We start from the raw sequence: 20,744 nt of genomic DNA, 5'->3' as shown, positions 1-20,744 counted from the left end.
GTATAATACACTGCTCAAAAGTATTAAGGGAACACTTAAATCACACATCAGATCTTGATGAACTAATTATTCAAGTTATAACAGCAGTCAATGGAAACCATCATCAACGTTCATCAATCCATTGGGGGTGGATTCAAAACCACACCAATCACTTGTGCTTCCTAAATGGACAGATTGATATCCCTGAAGTCTAACTAGCTTGGTGTTATACTGTGAAGATCAAGTGTTCCCTGCATTTTTTGGAGCAGTGCATGTGATGTAATTGAAAAGCATTCAGTGTTTTTTCTGTGTATCTGCTAGACACAGATGTGATTTCAATAATATTAGGCTTGAACTGAAAGGATCACAGATTTTACTGGTTTTAATAGCAGGTTAGATATGTCATAGCATAATCAGAAATAAGCAGAATCATTCAGCCTTACGAAAGAAAAGCAACAAAACTTTGAATATTTAGACCCATGATAGATACATTATTTCCAGCTAGAAAGCTGTGCCTAAATTAAATTGTTCATACCACCAAACTTTGGCACAAGGAGCCACAATTAATATTCTGTTAACAAGCATAAGTTAATAGAATATAAGACTTTGACACATTTCCATCTTATTGTTATTGACAGAATCCCTGAAAATATCTACATATCATTTTTAGTTTACATCTCACACGCATATGTCAGATTATCATTAAATTCCCCGATCTCAGCTCTGCTCCTTTAGATTTTAATGGCCCAGTGACTTTTCCTCTAACGCCCCCCTCAGGACAAACTTCACAGTGTTGGCTACGCTACTGGTAAATTGCTAAAGAAGGCAAAATCATCATTATGCTTGTTTCTATAAAGGCTGGGTGAATCTGCACAATGAGCACTTTAACGCTCTTTGTGTATATTTTTAGCACTTTAGCACTGCTGAAATGATTAGTTGACATAGAATGAAGTCATTTACAAGTCAAAAACACTAAACAGGCTGCAAAGTGAGGATTTGCTGCTTCATCCTATTTTACATCACCAAGCACTGAATATGTATGAGACTTAAATTTACAGAATAAACAAAACACATGAGAAAAATATCGTCTCAGACTCTAGGAAATGAAGATCAATATATAGCACTTTCTGACAACACGATTAATCAGAAATAATCAACCCCCACTAATCTAGGCCATGCCCTGTCAAGCTGCTACAACTAGCAGCACTGATTACAGAAGAAAAGGCCTCTCTCACAGCAGTTTTTGCTGCTGCCACGCTGAGACGTGACAACCCAGCAGCGGACAGGAAGAGATGAGTGGGAGTGTGGAGGAAACACTAAAGAAACATGAAGTGTGTACAGAGACCGAAGAAGAAGATGGCTCCTCCACTTAGGAAGGAAGCCTCTTGAGACGACAGCTCCTCCTCCTCCTCTGACAGACTCATTCAGGAAAGAAAAATCATCTGGAAGCCCAATAAATGTCTGGTTACCATCTGCACTTGTAACGTCACTTCACACTGTGAGCTGCTAGCGAGTCAATACATGCGCTCAACCAATCGCGAGTCAGTCTCAGCTGTCAATCATAACGTTGCGAACCCTTTTTATGACATCAAATAACGAACTAGAATGACATTCAGTAGGCTAGAGTGAATACCTCCCCCAAGACCCCACAGACCCTTTATGAAATCACATTTAAATTGACTAAACCAGACTTGGATCTCCAACAAAGTGAACACACTCATAATTATCAGTCCTCTAAATATGCCGATTTGAGAAATCAACCCAATTGTTGCAAAATGTCCCAATGTCACAAAGAAAGTGAAAATAATCCACTGCCTTATCTGGAGCCGCACCAAAATGTAATGGGTTCGTCCTTGGGTCTTATCCACTGCTCTACAAAATTTCATGGAAATTGGTAGTATTGGAGTAGTTTTTGTGTAATCCTGTTTACTAACGAAACACAAATCCTCCTTGGTGGGAGTTACTAAAACCAAACCTTCAGGAAAAATAAAGACTTGACCACAGTGTAATAAGAACTTACAAGACCTTTACTACAGCAAGCCAACAGACAGTGATCGAGACAATTTGGCTTTTGGGGCACAGTCATGTCGTCAATCTTTATAAACAGTCTATGATTTTAGCATTCAAACATTTGCTAATTAGCTTTAAGCACAGCTGAGGGCAGTGGTCATAAAGAAAGTCAGTGAACAAATGATATTATAATATATTCTTGATCCTAAATCAAAATATAAAGGGGTCACCAAAGTTATTAACTTTCATCCTGAGGTGACCATAGATTCCTTCAATCAATCCAAAGGTTGCTTAGACATGTGACTCAAGCGCACATATGTCAACCTCCTGGTGAAAGGTCAGTGGATCACCACAGTAACGAAATTCATCAATCATCTAATATTTGTTGAGATATTTCAGTCTGGACTAAAGTGGTTAACAGACGTCCGACAAGCATCATCATTCCTTAGCCATGGCTATAAACGGAAAAACAGAGTGATGGAGAAAAGACATGATCCGAAACACCTTTAGAACTGTCCTCTAATAAATCGAAGAGACAAAGCTGCATTTGTGTTATCATCTCTTAATCCTGCAGCACAGACACTCGGTGACTGACACAATCCACTGTAGGAACATCTCCACCGGCGTTAAACACACAGGCACAGCAGATCTGTGAATAGGGAGACAATGGGAGATGAATCGGTTGGTGCTGATGAATGAGATCCGACATCCGACATTCACAAGGACAAGAGACAAATCGACTCCTGCAGGAGAGGAGGGGGAGTCAAGTGCATTGACATTCTCCTGTGAAATCGGAGGATTAGGATGAAGAAAGGAAATATGACAGTTTTGGCGTTGTAGAACTAAAAAGATGTCCAAAGGTATATCTTGAATAAAATGTGGTTGAAAGTTTTTTTTTAAGTTTCTTTAGATGCCAAAGACAAATCGCTACTGACCAGTGAGAATTATTATTCTGTTTGGTCGGCAGGTGTCTATCAATGTCATGTCAGGGACTGTAGAGAGCAGATTTACTGATTGAATTCTTGCACTGGCTTGTTAGGGTGAGTGAGGGGATGTCTTCTAGAGAGATAATGATGTCATGGCGTACAGGATGTAGCGCTGTTCTGTTAGTGACTGTATGTTGGACCCATATCATGCACTGTTGAATGTTTGCTTGGCATCCTTAGACAATGTCAGCTAGTCACTGTACCTCAAATTCAAAATCAATAATACTATTTACCTAAACTGGCAGGGTTAATTTGTCTGAAACTGTGACTGTGTTGACATGGACACCAATATCCTGACTTTTGTCTTCATAAAGAATAGGACATTGTTTCAATTCCATTCAACGCCTTAGCAAGCAGATGGGTGTCATATGTCAATGTCACAAAATGCTGGGAAAACTCATTGTAATGCGATCAAAACGTACATGTCTACATAATGTGACTAAAGTCATAATATAGATCACATGTCTTAATTCCATTATTACTTATTCTGTGACTTTATTCATGTTAAGGTAATCAGAATATGCTGTTTACATGGCCGTGTCTAATTCAGACTGTTGGCTTAATGTGGTTAAACAACCCTTTGGGTAAACAACAAGGAGAAACCAAAGTTAGTGTGGGATTTATCGGTTGCATTTTTTGTGGCCTGCTCTTGCAAGTTTTTCCAGGATTACCAACTCTATAGCTTTAACTGTTCAGTGATATGGGACCAAATTGATTGTGCTTGCTCTGTGCAACAACACATTATTGACCTTATTTGAAGCACTCACTAAGACACTATGTTTCCACAACAACTCAAGCCACTGTGTTTAAAAAGTGTCTGTAAAAAAAAAGGGAAATCTTTCCTCAGAGGATACATCTCATGGAGCTTCGCACCTCTTTGTCTGATCTGAGACACAGAGGACTGCATCCAGTGATTATTTTCATTAATAAATCATTTGCAGATTAGCTTCTCAATTACTCATGTGCTCTTTAAAATGGTGTAAGATTCCTATCACTTGAGGCCCATGGTAACATCTTTAAATGTCTTGATTTGTACGACCAAGAATCCAACATCTTCCCTCTCAGTGTTAACTGACTCCTGAAGTATGAAGCTGAAACCTGACAGACCTTAACCTTACCGGAGACAAATCTTTTAACAGTCCTATATGAATCATTTATCATGTGTTTGGCTTCAATCAGGGTACAGTATGATCCAGAATCTGCAAGCCAATCCAAAATGTATGTTTGTCGTGTCTGTGGTATGAAGGTTTTTATTCTATTTTTTTAGGCCAGTCATCTAATTTGTCCTCTCTTAGACTTTGCATGCTGAGTTCAGAAAAAAAGTAAAAACTTTTTTTATTGGAGTTTCTAATTATTTTTTCCACCCGATGAAGATATAATGGAGGAATATCTTTGAAAAGAAGCAGTGAACACAAAAACAGATCCTGTTCAAACAGTTGCTGTTTAACATCATGCATGCAGATCTCGGTCGTTTGCTCTCATCTGTAATCAGTCCGCACGCACAGTTTCTCAAGAAATCCCATCACTGTTATTCACAAACCCCCAAACACATGGTACTGAATAAAAGATGGAATCATTTCTTCTGTGTGTAGTAAATTGATAGTATGATGATAATAAAATGATATGAGCATGTGTGAATACGAGTCCCTGTTTTCTTTGGTGATGAATGGAGTGTGTTTGTACTCAAAGCAGCTGACCTCTGACCCTCATCACCACTCAACTGATGGTGACCTATGGAGTTCACAGTGACTCCCTGAGCAGTCAGAATATTATCTGAGCTCCTCTCTGAGAATAACCTATTTTATCCATGGCACAGAATTAACCGACTCCAAACAGAAAGTAAAGGTCTAAATAAATTACAGCTACCTGTCCAAAACAATAATACAACACAGATAGGCAACAGTTAATCACAGTGGAAAAAGTTGCAACAACAGACACTGTGACGTTTTTGTAAAGCAATGACAATATTTGTCATTAGTTAAGGTTTTCTGGGACTGAGGCTGATGCTCTTCTATTTCAATTGGTCCAACCCCCTTCTTGGCAGAGGAATCTTGTGTGTAGAATGTGTCGTAGAAATGTCGGAGTTGAAGGAAAGAAATAGGTACATTGAGCCAGGCACTTCTAGATTACCCTTGACAGAAGTAAATATTGAATAAACAATATGCAACACAGACTATTTGTGTCAAAGTCATTACAAAGTTTACAATTGCTACAGAAAAATGACGAGGAAGGGAGTTAGAAGATGAGCGATAGGCTGTGGACTGCAGAGCATCAGCCCCGTCCCCCTCCAACTTGACGAGCGAGCGACTGTTGGTCATAATTCATGAGACAGTTTGTATTTATTATCTTTCTTGACACGAATGTCTGTTGGTTATAGTCTGAGTCTTTTCAATAAGAGAATAGATTATTGAAAAGTGGGTGGATTACAAATGTGGGCCGTGAAAATGACCATGACGCACAGAAAAGCTTCATCAATACTGACAATAAAACAACGAGGACGATGGCCTTGGACAGCTTAATGAGGTCGTTATTAACAGCCACGCTAATGAATTGCCGCTACAATGAGCAAATTCCCCTCAATTAAATTCCACTATCCATCCTCTCCTCCATCGTTTTTTTTCTTCTCTCAGAGAGAAATTACATTTGTACCCAACAACAAAGCAATCAGCTAATCGAGACAGATCAGCTGCCGGACGCCTCTAGCTCCCATTAATTCTTAAACAAGGTGCAGTGGTTTCACCCTCACATTCATTCAGGACATTAACATGCTATTAAACTGGTGATTGGATGTTATGCTACTCAGACTGAGATGTTGAGGTCAAACTGTCAGTTAATGAGAAGCAGATCTGATAGTCTGCCTGTGACTGACTGCGGGAGGCTGAATACAGACCTGCAGTGGCAACACTGACCGCAGGTTACCAGGTGTAGGTATAGGTCAGGATGAGCACGGGGGAGCATTTTCTAACAATGATATGTCTCAAATAAGCTGAGACATGTCAGACACTTGTCTTAATTCATTGGAAACAAGTCTAATTCAAAAAGTGATGAAGTAAAGTCTCAACTTTAGAGAGACTCAGAGAGAAGTCTGAGTCATGTCTGAGGAACATAGGGGAGTGTCCAGTCATTTGAGACAAGTTTCAACCAAGTCTTAAATCACTGGAGAAAATGATTCAGTCTATCAGTTCAGTTCAAGCATCAATTAATGAGTCAAATGTAACTTAAGACTCAAGAGACCAGTGTCCAGTCTAAGGCATGAGACCAAGTCTGAGTCATGCCTCAAGTCATTGGGAAAACGTTTGATTTCAGTCATTTCAGACCAGTCCAGCTCAAGTTAAATCCTAATTAAAGTTTCAATTATTTTGAGACAAGTCTCAAGTAAAACAAGTCCAAGTCGAGGACTCCTCGAATCTGCATCGAGTCTCAATTTGTTGGAAAGAAGAGTCAAGTATGAGAAATGTCTCAGTCAAGTCTTCTTGTCATGTATAACAACTCAGGTCTCAAGACAAGTGTAATGCAATCTGAGACTAGTCAGCGACAAGTCTTGGATCATCACAAGTCAGACAACATGACATGACGGGAAGTGATGTTGCCTTAGGAAAATGCCTCCTAAAGGAAAACAAAAGCTACATAAACTTGTGAAGCTACACCAGGTCCAACTTTACACGTGTTGTGCTTTGATATTAAAGCTTCTAAAAACAGTAATGGACTACAAACAGCATTTTCAAATGTGTACATTAAGAGGTGTGTCTACTTCAACGGTGTGTTTCTAGATATTCATGGTCTCCAGACGATGAATCCTTATTTCCTTTTGTCCCATTGATGAAGGATTTGCTCCCCCACACGAACCATCTGCTGCTGTGTTGTGCCAGGAGTTAGCACAGATCGGTGTGATATTAGCAGGTAACACTTTTACAAAGAGTGAAAACAAGTCTCAGTGTTCACACATCCTCAGACTGTGCGAAGCTCTGTTGCCTGAAAATTGAGTGAAATATTGTAGACCTTTGAAGCCTTTCAGATTCATACGCTGCAGTTCAAAATCCCTGTCCTGCTTTTTTAATGGTTCCTCTAACTGACTGATGTTAATGATAAAGACCAAACATGGGGAATTTCAAGGCACAGCGAAATTAAGTGACTTTGCAACAGGAAATTAAAATTTACCCCGACATCAAGCCTTAAAACAAATTATCTTCCCATTCATTTTCTAATGCACAATAACCTCACTAACCTTGTGTAGGAGCTATTTCATTAGTTTGATATATTATGATTATTATTATTTGTTATTTCTGCATTTATATTTGTAGACACCCGGGGGTACTAAGAACCAGACCAGGTAGGATTCACAATGTGTAGCAGCTTTGTTAAGCAGGGCAAGCACCAGGGAAGGGACATGTTTTTTTAACAGCGCATGAAGAGAAGCAGCAGGAGAAGCACATGTTTGTTTTTGCTTTAAACTGGAAAACAAATCAACCCAACCATGGACAATGGACTTCTTTAATTGAGTACAAACCAGTTGTGCACATTTTTCTATTCAATGCACAATATTCAAATTAATATCCATTCATATTTACAATGCAAAATATGTAGCTTCTCAGTTCCACAACATGTTCTGCACTGCAGCACATTATAGGCTTTGATTTGAATATGGCCACAAATATGATTATTTCCTTGTATGAAAGAAGTCCCTTTTCATCAAATAAATACCAGTACTACACAGTATGAAGCCGTGCATCTTCTGCTCCAGCAAATATTTCACAATAAAAAACCTTTTTTAAACAAGGGAATGGATTCCATCAACAGAAACGCACGAGTGCTTTTATTTTTTAAAAGGCTTACAGGAAGTGTTGCAACCATTTGTTTGTGACATAAATTCATCAGATAAACACTAAAAATCAGTTGAAAGATCATCTTCTCTGTTTATTCTGCTGTGAACCACAATGTTAATCTCTCTATGACACAAACGTATTTACATCAATTCCCGAACCCGTTTCAAAGTAAAAGCACTCCAGCGTTTCACCTTCTGAATCCACTCATTTGTTCCAACAGGGCTTTGTTTGTTATCGACAGACCGAAAGATCTTCATACCGTAGAGTCCTGACATTTACTTTAGTACATGAACCAACTTGTTCTTGAAGGAAATGCAGGAGATAAACCTGCAGCTCCGCCGCCCGTAACCGACACACAGCGCATGTGAAAAACAGACAACGGACACACAGCTGATCTGCAGCGCGACGACAGCCAGTGAGTTCAGAGAGTTCGGGGATCGACAGTGAAGACTGCGAGATCGACCGGTAGATCGCGATCGACGGGTTGGCGACCACTGAACTAGCGGTTGGCATTAATTAGTGCGGTAGAATGTACAAGGGATATTCTCCATATTGTCCTATTTTTCCAAAAAAGAAAACGATTAGTTTAAAAAGGTAATGATGACTGATCTACTGCGGCCCACATGGCTTTCATAGTACTGCCACATAAAAACCAGTAGCCAGTCAGATTTACCTTCAGCCTCAGCGTACCCTCAAGTCCAGCATGTAGCATTGATTACAAGGCCACAACACTTGATGATGCTAAGGTGCACAACTGAAGTTATGTCCCTAACATCCGCTGTTGGCCACAAACATCTACTGGTAGTTAAACTTAAATTGTGCAGAAGACCTTCAAACGTGGCGACCACTGAACTAGCGGTTGGCATTAATTAGTGCGGTAGAACGTACAAGGGACATTCACCATCTAGTCTTATATTCTAAATGATGTAAGAGAAGATAACAGGGTGGGAAGCACAGTTCGAACATGCCTCTGCTCAGCTGACTGCATGTTATACACTCACATCTACAATGTGATTCTTGACTTTTTTCCTTCTTCTATCGGTTGAGGCTGTCGTGCTGCTGCATGCTTAGCGTTCCTCCTCCCTCTGACAGTTTATATGGAACAATGTGTTTTCATTCCTCCTTCTGTTATTTTATCACCTCTTTTATTTATTTATTTAGTTACTTTTTGGATGGAACTGCAGCAAGCTCATAAAGAGAGCCTCAGCGGTTCCACCTCTCCCACGCAGAGATGGAAAATATAATGCGACAGCAGGAGCGACTGTCGCAGCTGAGTGTCCTCCTGACGACCAGGCTGGGCTCAGACTGTGTGATACTATGTGAAATGGATGTGCAAATATCATGCAAATGCACTGGGAGCATATCACAATTTCAGAGGGAGGATCTCACCTCTGGTACCCTCTGTGAATCTTCAGAAGATGCACAAGAGGGTTTTATTAACAGAACAACTCTAGACAGGACTGATTTGTCTTTTCTTACAGTATAGAGCAGAGCTAAAGATGTAAAGTCTGTCCTTAGGGTGGCGCTAGGGGAAAGATCATGGGATCAGTAAAATGGAGGAGCTTATCCTCGGGACAATCTTTAACTTAATGGAATGTTTTTATTGCAGTATTGCTACTTTCATTTAAAGCATGGCGTAAAATCTTGTTTGTGTGGGTGCAACTCCATGACTGCACGACATCACTGTTACATCACTGGCTACAGATGCAAAAAGGCACACTTCTTAACACCGTTGTCATTTTCATCCCACTTGAGTTTGCACATCTCTATCTACAATATATAAATTTGATAAAACGGTGGATCATAAAAACAAGATTCTAAACTTTAAGTAATTTAAATAGTTCCCTCAGTGAGTTGTGTTACCAATCACAGATTATCCACTGGGCTGATTGGGTGGTGCCCAGGGGCCTTCAACTCATCTTTCTTTTTAAATAAAATAAATCTACCTACTAATTCCACAAGCGTCTGTCTGTCTCGCTGTCTCTCTGTATGTGGAACGCATATCTCACGAACCATTCACCTTATCGGATTCACACTGCACACAATGTCCAGCACACAAACAATAAAAAGTGACTGTGTAGAAATGTTTGAGGAGGACTCACTAATGACAAGGAATAATTACCACAGGTCAAGAGAACAGCCTAGTCCAACAGACAGGTTTAGAACGGGCACTGCACTAGTTTGGTATAAATGTTGTGGAAGATATGTGAAGGTGTTGATATTTTCCTTCAATCTGAATCCATGCCTGTGTGTCACCTTAACTGAGACTATGTGATCAACTTAAAACCAGACACAGTCAGTTCCTGCTTTCTGTTAGAGTCCTGAAAGCAGCTGGAGGTTTTGACAGTGGTGGTGAGTGGAGGTGAGGAGGAGCAGGGTGCGGAAACCTCTGTGTCAGCACAATCTGGTTACCCCCCCACCCCCACCCCTCCTTTCCTCCTTTTCCTCACCCCCCGAAGGCATCTCCAGCTAATTTTAGATAAGTGATGTTGTGGGGCCGTTCTGTCCTCATTAAGCTGGCCGGGCTCTAACACATGCACATGAATCATACAGCTCATCACTAATTTAGGGCAGTGGAATTTGGTTGCTACTGTGCACAAGCAACGCACCGCCTCCAGATACAGTTATTGGCTGTGCACCCATCGAAGAAGACGAGGCAACAGCTGGGATCAACTTCATTTCAACGCACCACGAGAAACATCTGTCTGAACATGTTATCTATGCTGCAGATGAAGACAGAGCATGCTTCCTCCACCACAAAGTGACAGTCTCCCAGTTTGTCTCTACATTTTGGGGCTGACATTCAGGGCTGCAAGATGTAACAGCGGCTGTTTTCTTTTAATGACTCTTTGCCATATGTTGTGCAGTGGGAAAAAAAAGCCTCTTGCAACATTTGAGTCTGAGGTTTGTTTTCAGCACTCAACTGTACTTTAGAGGCGCTCATCCCTTGACCCGCTCCGCACTGTTTGACCTGATTCTTGTGTAGGTGGTGAAAGAGGTTAGTGTTGTTTCGAGTGTGTTAAGTTTGCTGGTACGTATCAAACTTTCCATGCATCATGTGTAGGTTGGTCAGACTCCTTCTCCTTTTCTGTGTCACATATTATGTTGCTTTATTTTATGCATTTTCCTACCTGCATCTGCGTTGTGTGGAAGAATGTAAATCTATTAAGAGTGCAAGTTGTGGCAAGACAGAATAAATGATAAAATGCTGTATATCATCATGTATCATCATCGGCTATCACACAGCCCTGGTAGTGTTACATGCTGTAAAGAGCAGCAGAGACATGAGTGTGACTGATGTACTGATGAAGTTAGTGCTGTGGAACTTGTAGTGAATTTATTTTAAAAGTGTAAAAAAGCAGAAGGTGTTGTTTACATCTGCAAATTAAAATGAGGGCAGAATCAAACATGGAGGTATCTCAATGAAATATGATCAAATGTGAAAAACAGACAATAAGAAAAATGGTCTGTGTTCAAAAAGCCGAAGAATTTAGGCAAACCACTGTAATTGTGTCAATTCTGCCATTTGCACTATACCTGCTTTCTGCTTAGGTCCCTCTAAAATGAAATGATACTTCAGGCAGATTGCTTGTTGCAAGTTTGGTGACACAAACCTCTGATCAATAACAAGGCAGGGGAGATCCGCTTATTTATTGAAGTCGCCCAAAAACTGTTAAAAAGATGCCTTTGTTTCAGGTTTAAAGTCATAGAATTATTGAGCTTTGACTAATAACTTTTGTCTGATATAGTTTCATACAAAACAATTCATACTCGTGCATACCACCACACCCAATATGTGTCTACTTTTTCCCACTGGCTTGCTACTCCATATCCTTATGGGATGTCCACACATACACACCCCGCTTTCCAATGCCTATATCATCACATCATTTCAGTTCCGCACATTGACTTGCACTTAAGTAAAACAAATATAAGGTTGAGACCAGGACCCCAGAACTGAGATAATCCTTTATTAGTCTCACAGCGGGAACATTTGCATAATGTTATGTTCTTATGTGCAGAGAATGAGAACTTTTTTTAGGGCCCGGCTTCTACATTTTCTTTTCTGCAAGTTAACTGTTAAATGCCACACAGCTTTTCTAATAATAATGATGGATGGTTTATATTTACTTGTGTTGTCAGTACTAGTCCAGTGCCCATTCTGTTTGTAATGGGCTGTTGGCTTGGCCTGAGGTAATACTGGTCCCAGCCACCACTGCTACAGAGTGCTGGTCATCTGTATATTCAAAGTTTATTTTTGAATATACAAAGGCACTGTTTCCCTGCTTATTTAAAGTTTATTAATATTGAAAGTATCATGTATCCACATCGCACAGAAATCAAAACTGCACTTCCTTGGGCCCTTATCAGTACACATGCCAAGTGTGAAGCTGCTATTAACTGTTCTTGCGATATGCAAGTCGTATACAGACAGACACATAGAGAATTCTGGGATTGGAAAACCTGTTCACCTGTCATCTGGTTGATCTTTGCAGCACATTCAGAATTTCCACATCTATTGAAAACCTTTTATACAGTTAGAGTTAACCTGCAGATTGCCTGCTAAACACATTTATCCAGGCTGAGAAAACAACCAGTGTCACACTAACACTTGCATCATGAAGCACTTCAGTATTTACAGCTGTCATCTGTAGATCACATCTGTCTGTTTGTTTGGAATAAAGCTGCTGTTTACCAAAGGCGAAATAAAGGAAGTTGTCATGACGATGAGGATGTGGCGAGATTAGAGCACAGTAAAAATACCCCTGAGGTATGTAAATTACAAACCCAGAGTGCAGATCCTGAAAAGCTCTTAAACTAAATTATCCTTCTGTTCAGCATAGGTGTGTGGAAACTGAAGCAACAGCCTCAGAGACACAGTCATGCAGAAAATTTCAACGACGGCCAAACTGCTGAGGATTACACAAAACACAAATTTCACTGCAGTACCCAACACATCAATCCATCATCAATGACACCATCATCCCACCACTACTTGAATGCTTTTTACTTACAATGTTCACTCTGCTTGTGAAAAAAGTCTTTCTTTATATTTGTACTGGTTCTAATGTAGTGTTGGGCTGATGGGTGACGCCATCGTCCATCGATGATGACTGACAGAGACTGAGAGGAAGTTGTAAACGGACAACGCTGCAATCAAACAAAACACTGACAAATATTTTTAATGTTGCAGGTGTAATAAATTCAAAATATGAAAATAAAAATAGCTGCTATACTTTAGTAAATGGACAAACTGTGTACACTGGGAGACTTTAGCTTGGTTGTACTTTGTGTACCACTTTGGTGATTTGGTTTTTCGACAGCACCTGAAGGCATCACCAAAATCAAAACATGTGCTATATGTCATTTGCCTTTTCTGTTGACCTGTAAAGAAAAAAACAACTCCCAAAGTTATTTGTGAACTTTTTCAGGCAGTGGTCGGCACGTTTGGAGGTAGTAGAACCAATATCCGCTGATCAAAGGTGACTAGGAGTGGAGCTAGCACCACTGAACTAGCGCTTCCTACCCCCCCCCACTCCTGATCGTCCATCCCAATGTTTCACTGCATACATCGTCATGTGCCAATTAAGTTGACAGCAACGAACCCTGTTCTACTGTCTTAAACAGCTTTCAGACTCAACACTGACAATTAAGTGAGAGAAATATGAGCCTTCAGACTCATCTAGTCCAACAAATGTAATTAAGTCACTGGCTCGAAGAGTGACAGAAACACAACATGACAATGGCTTTAAACCATACAGTACAGCTGCTGACCTAGGATGAGTCACAAGAGCTGCAGTACAGCAACAAGCAAACCACACTAACAAAAAAAAGGAACAACAAATAACAGAAAAGTCACCCAACAGTGTTCTCTTACCTTGAACAGTCGCAGGATGTTGGCCACCATGATCGACACAGAGCTGGCTGACGCCCCAATGACGCCCACCACCTTATCTGGTTTGGCAAAGATGGGCAGGACATCGTTAGAGCAGCGTACGTCAGATCCATCCCTCTCAATGAGTGCCTGGACAAAGGTGAGTGACTGCTCCAGAGCATAGGTGTCACGTGAACATGTGTCCAGAATTCGTGCCCCCAGCGTAACGTTGGGTAGCAGCTCTGGATCCTTGTTGATTAGGTCGATGGCGAACAGCATTGCCTCCAGCCTGTGGATACCCTTTTCTTTCTTCAGCTCGCCACAAGGCACGCCCCTCTCACCGCGAGCATGCACAGGGAACAAGCCACCCAGGATGATGTCGCCATCCAGCCGGATGGAGTGGGCATACTCCTGCTGGGGCGGCTGGGAGTCGGCAGGCTTCTGAGATGTGGAGCCTAGCAGCCAGCAGCTCTTAAGCATCAGCAGAGAGAGCAAGCAGTGGCCGAAGCTGATTGGGGGATTCAAACCCCTCGCCATGTTGTAGTAAGTCGAGCAGCAGGGAAAGGGAGCAGTGATATGATCAAACAGTCAACAGACAGGTGGATATAGCAGTTGTGCAGGCTGTGTGGCGAGAACAGGCCAAGCCAGACCATGGATTCACCCTGTTACAAAGGCCTTGTGACCGCGGTGGGGGCACTCCCACCTACAAACACCAACTCCAAGGTTTTCCTGAGGTACAAGTTCCTGCGTTGGACATACCTGTCTGAGGCAGGGCAGCTTTGAGGTCACCACAGTAGCAGTTTCACATTCTTCCTGGAACCTGTTGGAGATCCAGACATAGGAAGAAGCAATCAATACATGATCGATAATCAAACCTCCTCTAAAACAGAGATCGTTCAAGGGGCAATAAATGTGCACAAGAGTTGCTAACACGGGCACAGCAAAAAACTAAAATGCCAAACAACTTTATTAAATTCAGAGATTACACCACAGAGGTTAGACAGATATAGACGATGTAAGGGAGTTGAAAACAACCTCTCATAATATTTGCAAAAGCAAAGAGGTGATGATTCATTGTAGGTCAGTAACCAATGATGGAGCATCTGTTAAGGGATTGGACTAAGGGCCGCAGGTAGCCACTTAGGTGTCCTAGGCTTAATTGCTTTGTGGGCCCCCCCCCCAAAAATTTTTTATAAATGAATATATAAACAAAATAAAATAAAACAACAATATTTATTTGTATAGATATTTGTATTTGTAAGAAAAAGTCACACACACATAACTGAAGAAATGTCCCAAAACCTTGCAGAGACAGTGTATATTGCACTAGAGAACACGCAAAACAGCAACACACACACACACACACACACACACACACACACACACACACACACACACAACACACAAGCATTTGAAAGTGCAACCTTCTTCAATAAAATAAACCAAAGAATACATTTGAATTATCAATGTTGTAACTGTTGTTAAATTAAACAAATATAAATACAAATAAGATAAAAAGAACTATACAATTAGTCACACAAAACAGAAGAAAAGTTACTTTACTTTATAAACTTAACGAACTCTGCAGAAGATAGTATACATTGCACGACAGAACAGGCATTTTCAGAAGATACAGGAAGCTCTACAGACGCACACGTTTGCATTACATTATGGGGCATAGACCCAGGGAGCCATGCACAGCTCCACTGCCCCAGCCAGAGTCAGCTCAGCCCGGCCACAGAGCCACCAAGCGTGGAGGGAATCACCAAGCCCACCTGCACAGCTCTCCAGGCCCAAGCACAGTGCCACAGGCAAGGTTCTGCTGTGTGTCGCGGTTGTTCACACTGGGGGCGAGTCGGCTGCGGTTCTGCTGTGGAGCTGCTTCGTGAGGTTTTGGTATAACTACTGTATTTCCTTGAATAAAAGTTGTGATATGTACTCAACTAAATGCCAGAACTGAACGGTATGAATGGTAAATGGTCTGTATTTATATAGCGGTTGATGACCCCTTAAAGCACTTTACAAAGGTTATTCACATTCAAACAGTGCTTTTATGGGCAGCACTGATGGTCAAATCAGGGTTCGGTTAACTTGCCCAAGGACACTTCGGCATGCGGATGGTGAAGACTTTACTGCTCTACCTGCTCAGCCACAGCTGCCCTGGAGCCATGCATCTTGCGATAACAGTGTCTCTGAGGCTTTTCAATTACTTAACAGTTCATCATTATGAATGATTATTACGATTATGATGATGATCATAATTGTGGTGCGCCCTCCTGCGGTGGTGGGAGCGGTGGCCCTGTTTCATTTCTACATGTTCTCAGAGGAGGTTTAGCAGATTCCTGGTTATGTATAATTTGTATTCAAGCAAAGACCTTTGTTTGTCAGAGAAGATCGTGGTTTTGTTGCATTACAATAGGGCTTATTTTCATGAACTATTGTCACTTCATTGTCTGGTCTGTAAAACAGTGAACCTTTTATAACTGCCTAAAGGTGAGGGTCTTCACATATCTAGCTTTGCAGACTAAGAAAGATATTCAGGTTTCAATAATGAGAAACAAAAAGAAAGGAATGTTTGACATTTTGGAAGAAAACAAATAATAACATATTTATAACTGATTTCCAAATAGTTGCTGATTAATTAACTTATTGACAAATTGATTAATTAACAAGTTGACTTCAAAGCTAATTGATGTCATTTTTCACTAAGATTTACACTAAGATTTACATACCATCATGTGGGTTTGTATTTTTGAGAACTCATCAGAGTTGTACGTGTTTTATGAAGGAAAGTGATACTTAGATACATTATTCAGGCTATAGCTCACTACGCAGGAAACACTATAATTTAGCCAGAATAAACCTGCTCCTGAAGATGAGGCAACAGATTAAGCAATTTCCTCTGAATTGATTAAAACTCATCAGTGAGTCATAGTTTGCCAACATGTCTTTTCTATAAATCTGTGAGAAATTAAGTGATTTACTTAGACCTTGGCTTAAGAACTCATTTTTTTCACAAGGCAAATTATCACTGCAATGCTGACTCAATGTGTAGAGTGAAAGGAGCAAGCCCGTTTTTTCAGATCCTGGTCCTACATAACCCTGGGTGCAATACACAAGGGTTCTCAGGAGGTCCGAGACCCCTTGAGTGACACTAAAGACCCCGTGAAGTCCTCAACAGCAAACTTTCAAATTTCAAAAAATATTTGTCACTTATAATTGTCATCAAAATGTATTTTAAAAGTGAACTATGTCCAGTATTAGGCAGGCAGGGTTTCTGCTACATTTATTTTGCAGCAGCGGCCCATCGCTCCTTCAGGATGGGGGCAGACACACATTGGTATCTTTGTACCATGCTGTGTTACCCTGCCACATGTCCTGCCTCCTCACTCCCCCACTCACTGACCTGTGCTCACTTTACATGTTAACAATAAACACCAACACTAATCAGAAGTTACTAGGACACGTACAGTGCTTGAAGTTTACTTTGTGTTTGTTTGATTCGCTCTAGAGTTTATGTGACACGTATTCGCATATTGACAAAAAAAGTCCAGCATTTTGCGCACATGCAGTTCATCTGCCACGCACAACACGAGACGAGAATGATCCAGATTCACGATCTGTCATCATCGATTATAACTAAATACACGTGATGGTCAGTTTGTGTGAAGGCGGCACAGACACACACACACACACACACACACACACACACACACACACACACACACACACACACACACACACACACCTGCATACAGGAGAAAAGTTATTTCCACAGTTAATGATGCAACGCAGTGTTTTAACTTCAATGTTGCAGAAGAAATGACGCCCTGTTTATCATTGAACATAATTATGAATTCAGCGGGTGTTTAAAAAGTGGGGAAGGGGTACGGGGTACAGCATAACACTGGAGCACTAGGTAGGGGGGACCCCCGATTAACGCTGGGTATTTCACACACTGACATAACCCTTTAATTGTTGTCCCCTAAGAGGACATACATATAAACAGATACTAAACTTGATCTTAGCAAAAACAAAACTGAGAAGTAATAAGTCCTAATTATTAAGTGACAGAGGAAAACTCCACACAGTATTCATGATCCATTATCTATAACTGCTTCTTCTTTTGAAAGTCGCAGGGGGAGCTGGAGCCGATCCCAGCTGACATTTGGCAAGAGGCGGGTACAACCTGGACAGGTCACCACCCTATTACAGAGCCAACATACAGAGACAAACAACCATTCACTCTCACATTCACACTTGCCGACAATTTAGTCTCAAATTAACGTAACCCCAATCTGCATGTTCGGACTCTGGGAGTCCCAGAGATAATCCCCAGACAAGAAGAACATGCAAACTATTTGTTGTTGTTTTCTCTTTTGTTATTTGTGTTTTAAAGAGAAAACACGGAAAGTACTATTAAGAGAATAAGTGCAAGAAACTCTGTCAGACAGAAATATAACAACAAAGTGTGTAGTGGTAGATTATGAAGGAATATGGCTGCTACTAATTTGAAACTCTAAGATGATTATTATGGCACTTGGCTCTTTACTTATTTTTATGACAGAAAAAAAGAACCTTAGTCAAACGGGTTCATACTGTCAAATTGAGCCTTTTGGCAGCAGCCATTTTGACCAGAAATAGTAGGTGACCATCATTAATTAAGGCACATTATCATTCAGACATGAACTCCAGGGAATGTCTGCAAGATTGGGTCTGGACTCTCTAATGAACACCACAGCAGGAGATTCTCCGCTCAGAACTCTCTGGAGCGTTCAGGTGAGGAGTGGAGCAGAGGCAGAACGAAATCTATTAATTCCACTGCCCATCAAATCTGGTCTGGCCTTATCACCGACTCTTTAAACATCTTCATCACTGTCCTCTTCGTGGCTCCGCTTTTTTAATCCAGTGATATCTGTTTTCTGTTTTTTCATCAACACCCCCACTCACTTGCAGTGAGTTATTGCTACAGGGCTGAACTGAGAAACCTCTCACTGAACTGAGAAACCTCTCACTTGGACTTGGACATTTGAGTACTCACACTTCCGTACTCAGCCCCATCGGAGAATGTCAGGAGATTATATGAAATTCAGCGCATGTCTGAACGCACCTATCAGTGACATCACAGCAAGGGAAGTGTACCGTTTCAAGTGACTGGGAGGGTTCGGATTAGGGTCTCGAGAAAAACGCATTCAAACAACTTCAAAGTCAACACCGCGCTTCCCAAGTTCCTCAGAAATAGAGATGCTAAGTTTGAAGTCGGTGACGTGAGTGTTTCTTGAACGACTTGAAGGACTGACAGAAAGAGAGATGTATCTGCAAACTGTGGGTTTCCTTCATTCCGATGATTCTTCGGTAAATGTCGGGGTCTGACTGGAGGATGACCTGATGGCAGAAAGTAAATAGGCACTCGGCTCTTATTGGATGATGCAGGATTACATTGGTTTTCCTCTCCTCTTCTCTTTCTCTTCTTGTTCTCCATTATGTAACATTTTCATTGCACGTGTGCAGCCCTCGCTCTCCTTTTCAAATCTTCAATATCATTTGTCAAATACGCACATTCACCCTCAGGCAAACATAAAACACACGCATCTTTGCAGGCGCCAACCACATCCAAACTCTCTGACGTCCTTAAACGCGCGTGCACGTGGATATTCGGTTTCACCTACGCACACACACACATAGGCACATTTACGCTCATCGCGCACAGTAAAACCCCGTTCGCGCACACGCATCTCCCCATCATCAAACACACGTATCAATCGCGTCTGTTTATACAACGCAAACTCAAAGGCGCGCCAACGATTACGATAATAAACATGCGCGCGTCGCACAAACGCACTGAAGCTCATACACGCACGACCACAAAGACCAACTTCCTCAGTTACGCACACACATGCCGACACTCACTGGTGCGCGGGTACGCGTGATAGCGTGGAAATTGGATTCGCAAACACACTTGAATTGGCCGAAACACACAAGCCGAGATCCATCCAGCAGTTTGTGATCGATGGGTTTCAAATTGATTGATTCGTTGATTGATTTCACTGATTGACGACATGAGAATCTGGGTGATGATAGAGAATAATAATCTAACAGACTGTTTACTTTAAATGGTCCATACCTGCACTCAGAGCTTCAAATGAAACTTAACACTTGACACGTTCCCAGTTGCACAGATTGTGATGTGTCCAGGTACCTTTCTCTCCGCAGCAGGAGCAGCTGTTCACTCTCAGTGTCACAGGTCACACAGATGTTGTCTGACTCCAGCTGTTTGTCACATCACCACAGCGTCTCCACCAAATGTGTCCGCGGGGATTCGATCTGGCTCCGCATCAGCATCCTTGCACCAAATTTCAGTCATTAATTCATAGAATCCACTTTATTTCTCTGCCCCTGCAGTTACAGAGCAGCGCAGCCTCTGGTCATCACAGAGAAGTTATACATTCCTGTGAACGGCAGGTTTCTGACGCTCCGGATCACCTGTCGGGTTTTGGTTCGACTAACGGTTCCGAACCCGGGTCCCTCTTCCCCCCACCCCCCGCCCACAGACAGCAGCCAACTCAGATCACTCTGCTGGAACAGACACACACCAGGGTCGCTTGGGTCTGGAGGACTGGAGTCACGGACGCGCCTGTCGCAGGTCTCCGGAGTGCGTCACAGGAAACACGGGAGGCTCCCAGGTTCCTTTGCACCAGCTAAGTTCCCACTCTGAGGGTCTCATCCAACTCCCCAGTCACAGAAGTGGTCTCAGGTCTGAGCAGAGACTGCACGTGGTGCTGGTGCTGATGGAGAGGGCAAGAAAGTGCGTTCCAGCTGCAGACAGGATGAACGCGTGTGCGACTCGTGCACTAACATGAAGTTAATGAGCGTCATCGTGCAGCCCGATGGAGAGAGGAGCTGCTGGGGTCAGACAGCAGAGATGGAGGCTGGATGCCTCCCAGCGGACAAACAAAGGTATTGCAGGCTGCTTCATCAAATACCTCCATGACATTCAGTAGTGGAAAAAGTAACGTGACATTGTTTCAGCTGTAAAGAGATTCAGGTTTAAATAAATTAAAATTAATCAAA

The 20,744-nt window shown here is 41.7% G+C and overlaps 1 protein-coding gene across 2 annotated transcripts in view; it reads right to left on the bottom strand.

Moving 5' to 3' along the window:
- Positions 1–20,518, bottom strand: part of LOC118110256 (metabotropic glutamate receptor 8) — a 138,320-nt gene extending 117,802 nt beyond the window's left edge. The window contains exons 1-2 of one of the 2 annotated variants that reach the window (XM_035157970.2): positions 19,798–20,518; positions 13,677–14,493 (exon numbers count right to left, since the gene is read on the bottom strand). In XM_035157970.2, the coding sequence (XP_035013861.1) occupies positions 13,677–14,210 (534 nt within the window). In that variant the 5' untranslated portion in view covers positions 14,211–14,493; positions 19,798–20,518. The remainder of the gene's footprint in view (positions 1–13,676; positions 14,494–19,797) is intronic. The other variant, XM_035157971.2, reaches the window with a different exon arrangement.
- Positions 20,519–20,744: the final 226 nt, after the last annotated feature.

This window comes from Hippoglossus stenolepis, chromosome 5 (genome assembly GCF_022539355.2).
Source record: "Hippoglossus stenolepis isolate QCI-W04-F060 chromosome 5, HSTE1.2, whole genome shotgun sequence".
NCBI lineage: Eukaryota > Metazoa > Chordata > Actinopteri > Pleuronectiformes > Pleuronectidae > Hippoglossus > Hippoglossus stenolepis.
This window is presented reverse-complemented; position numbering and strand designations above follow the sequence as displayed.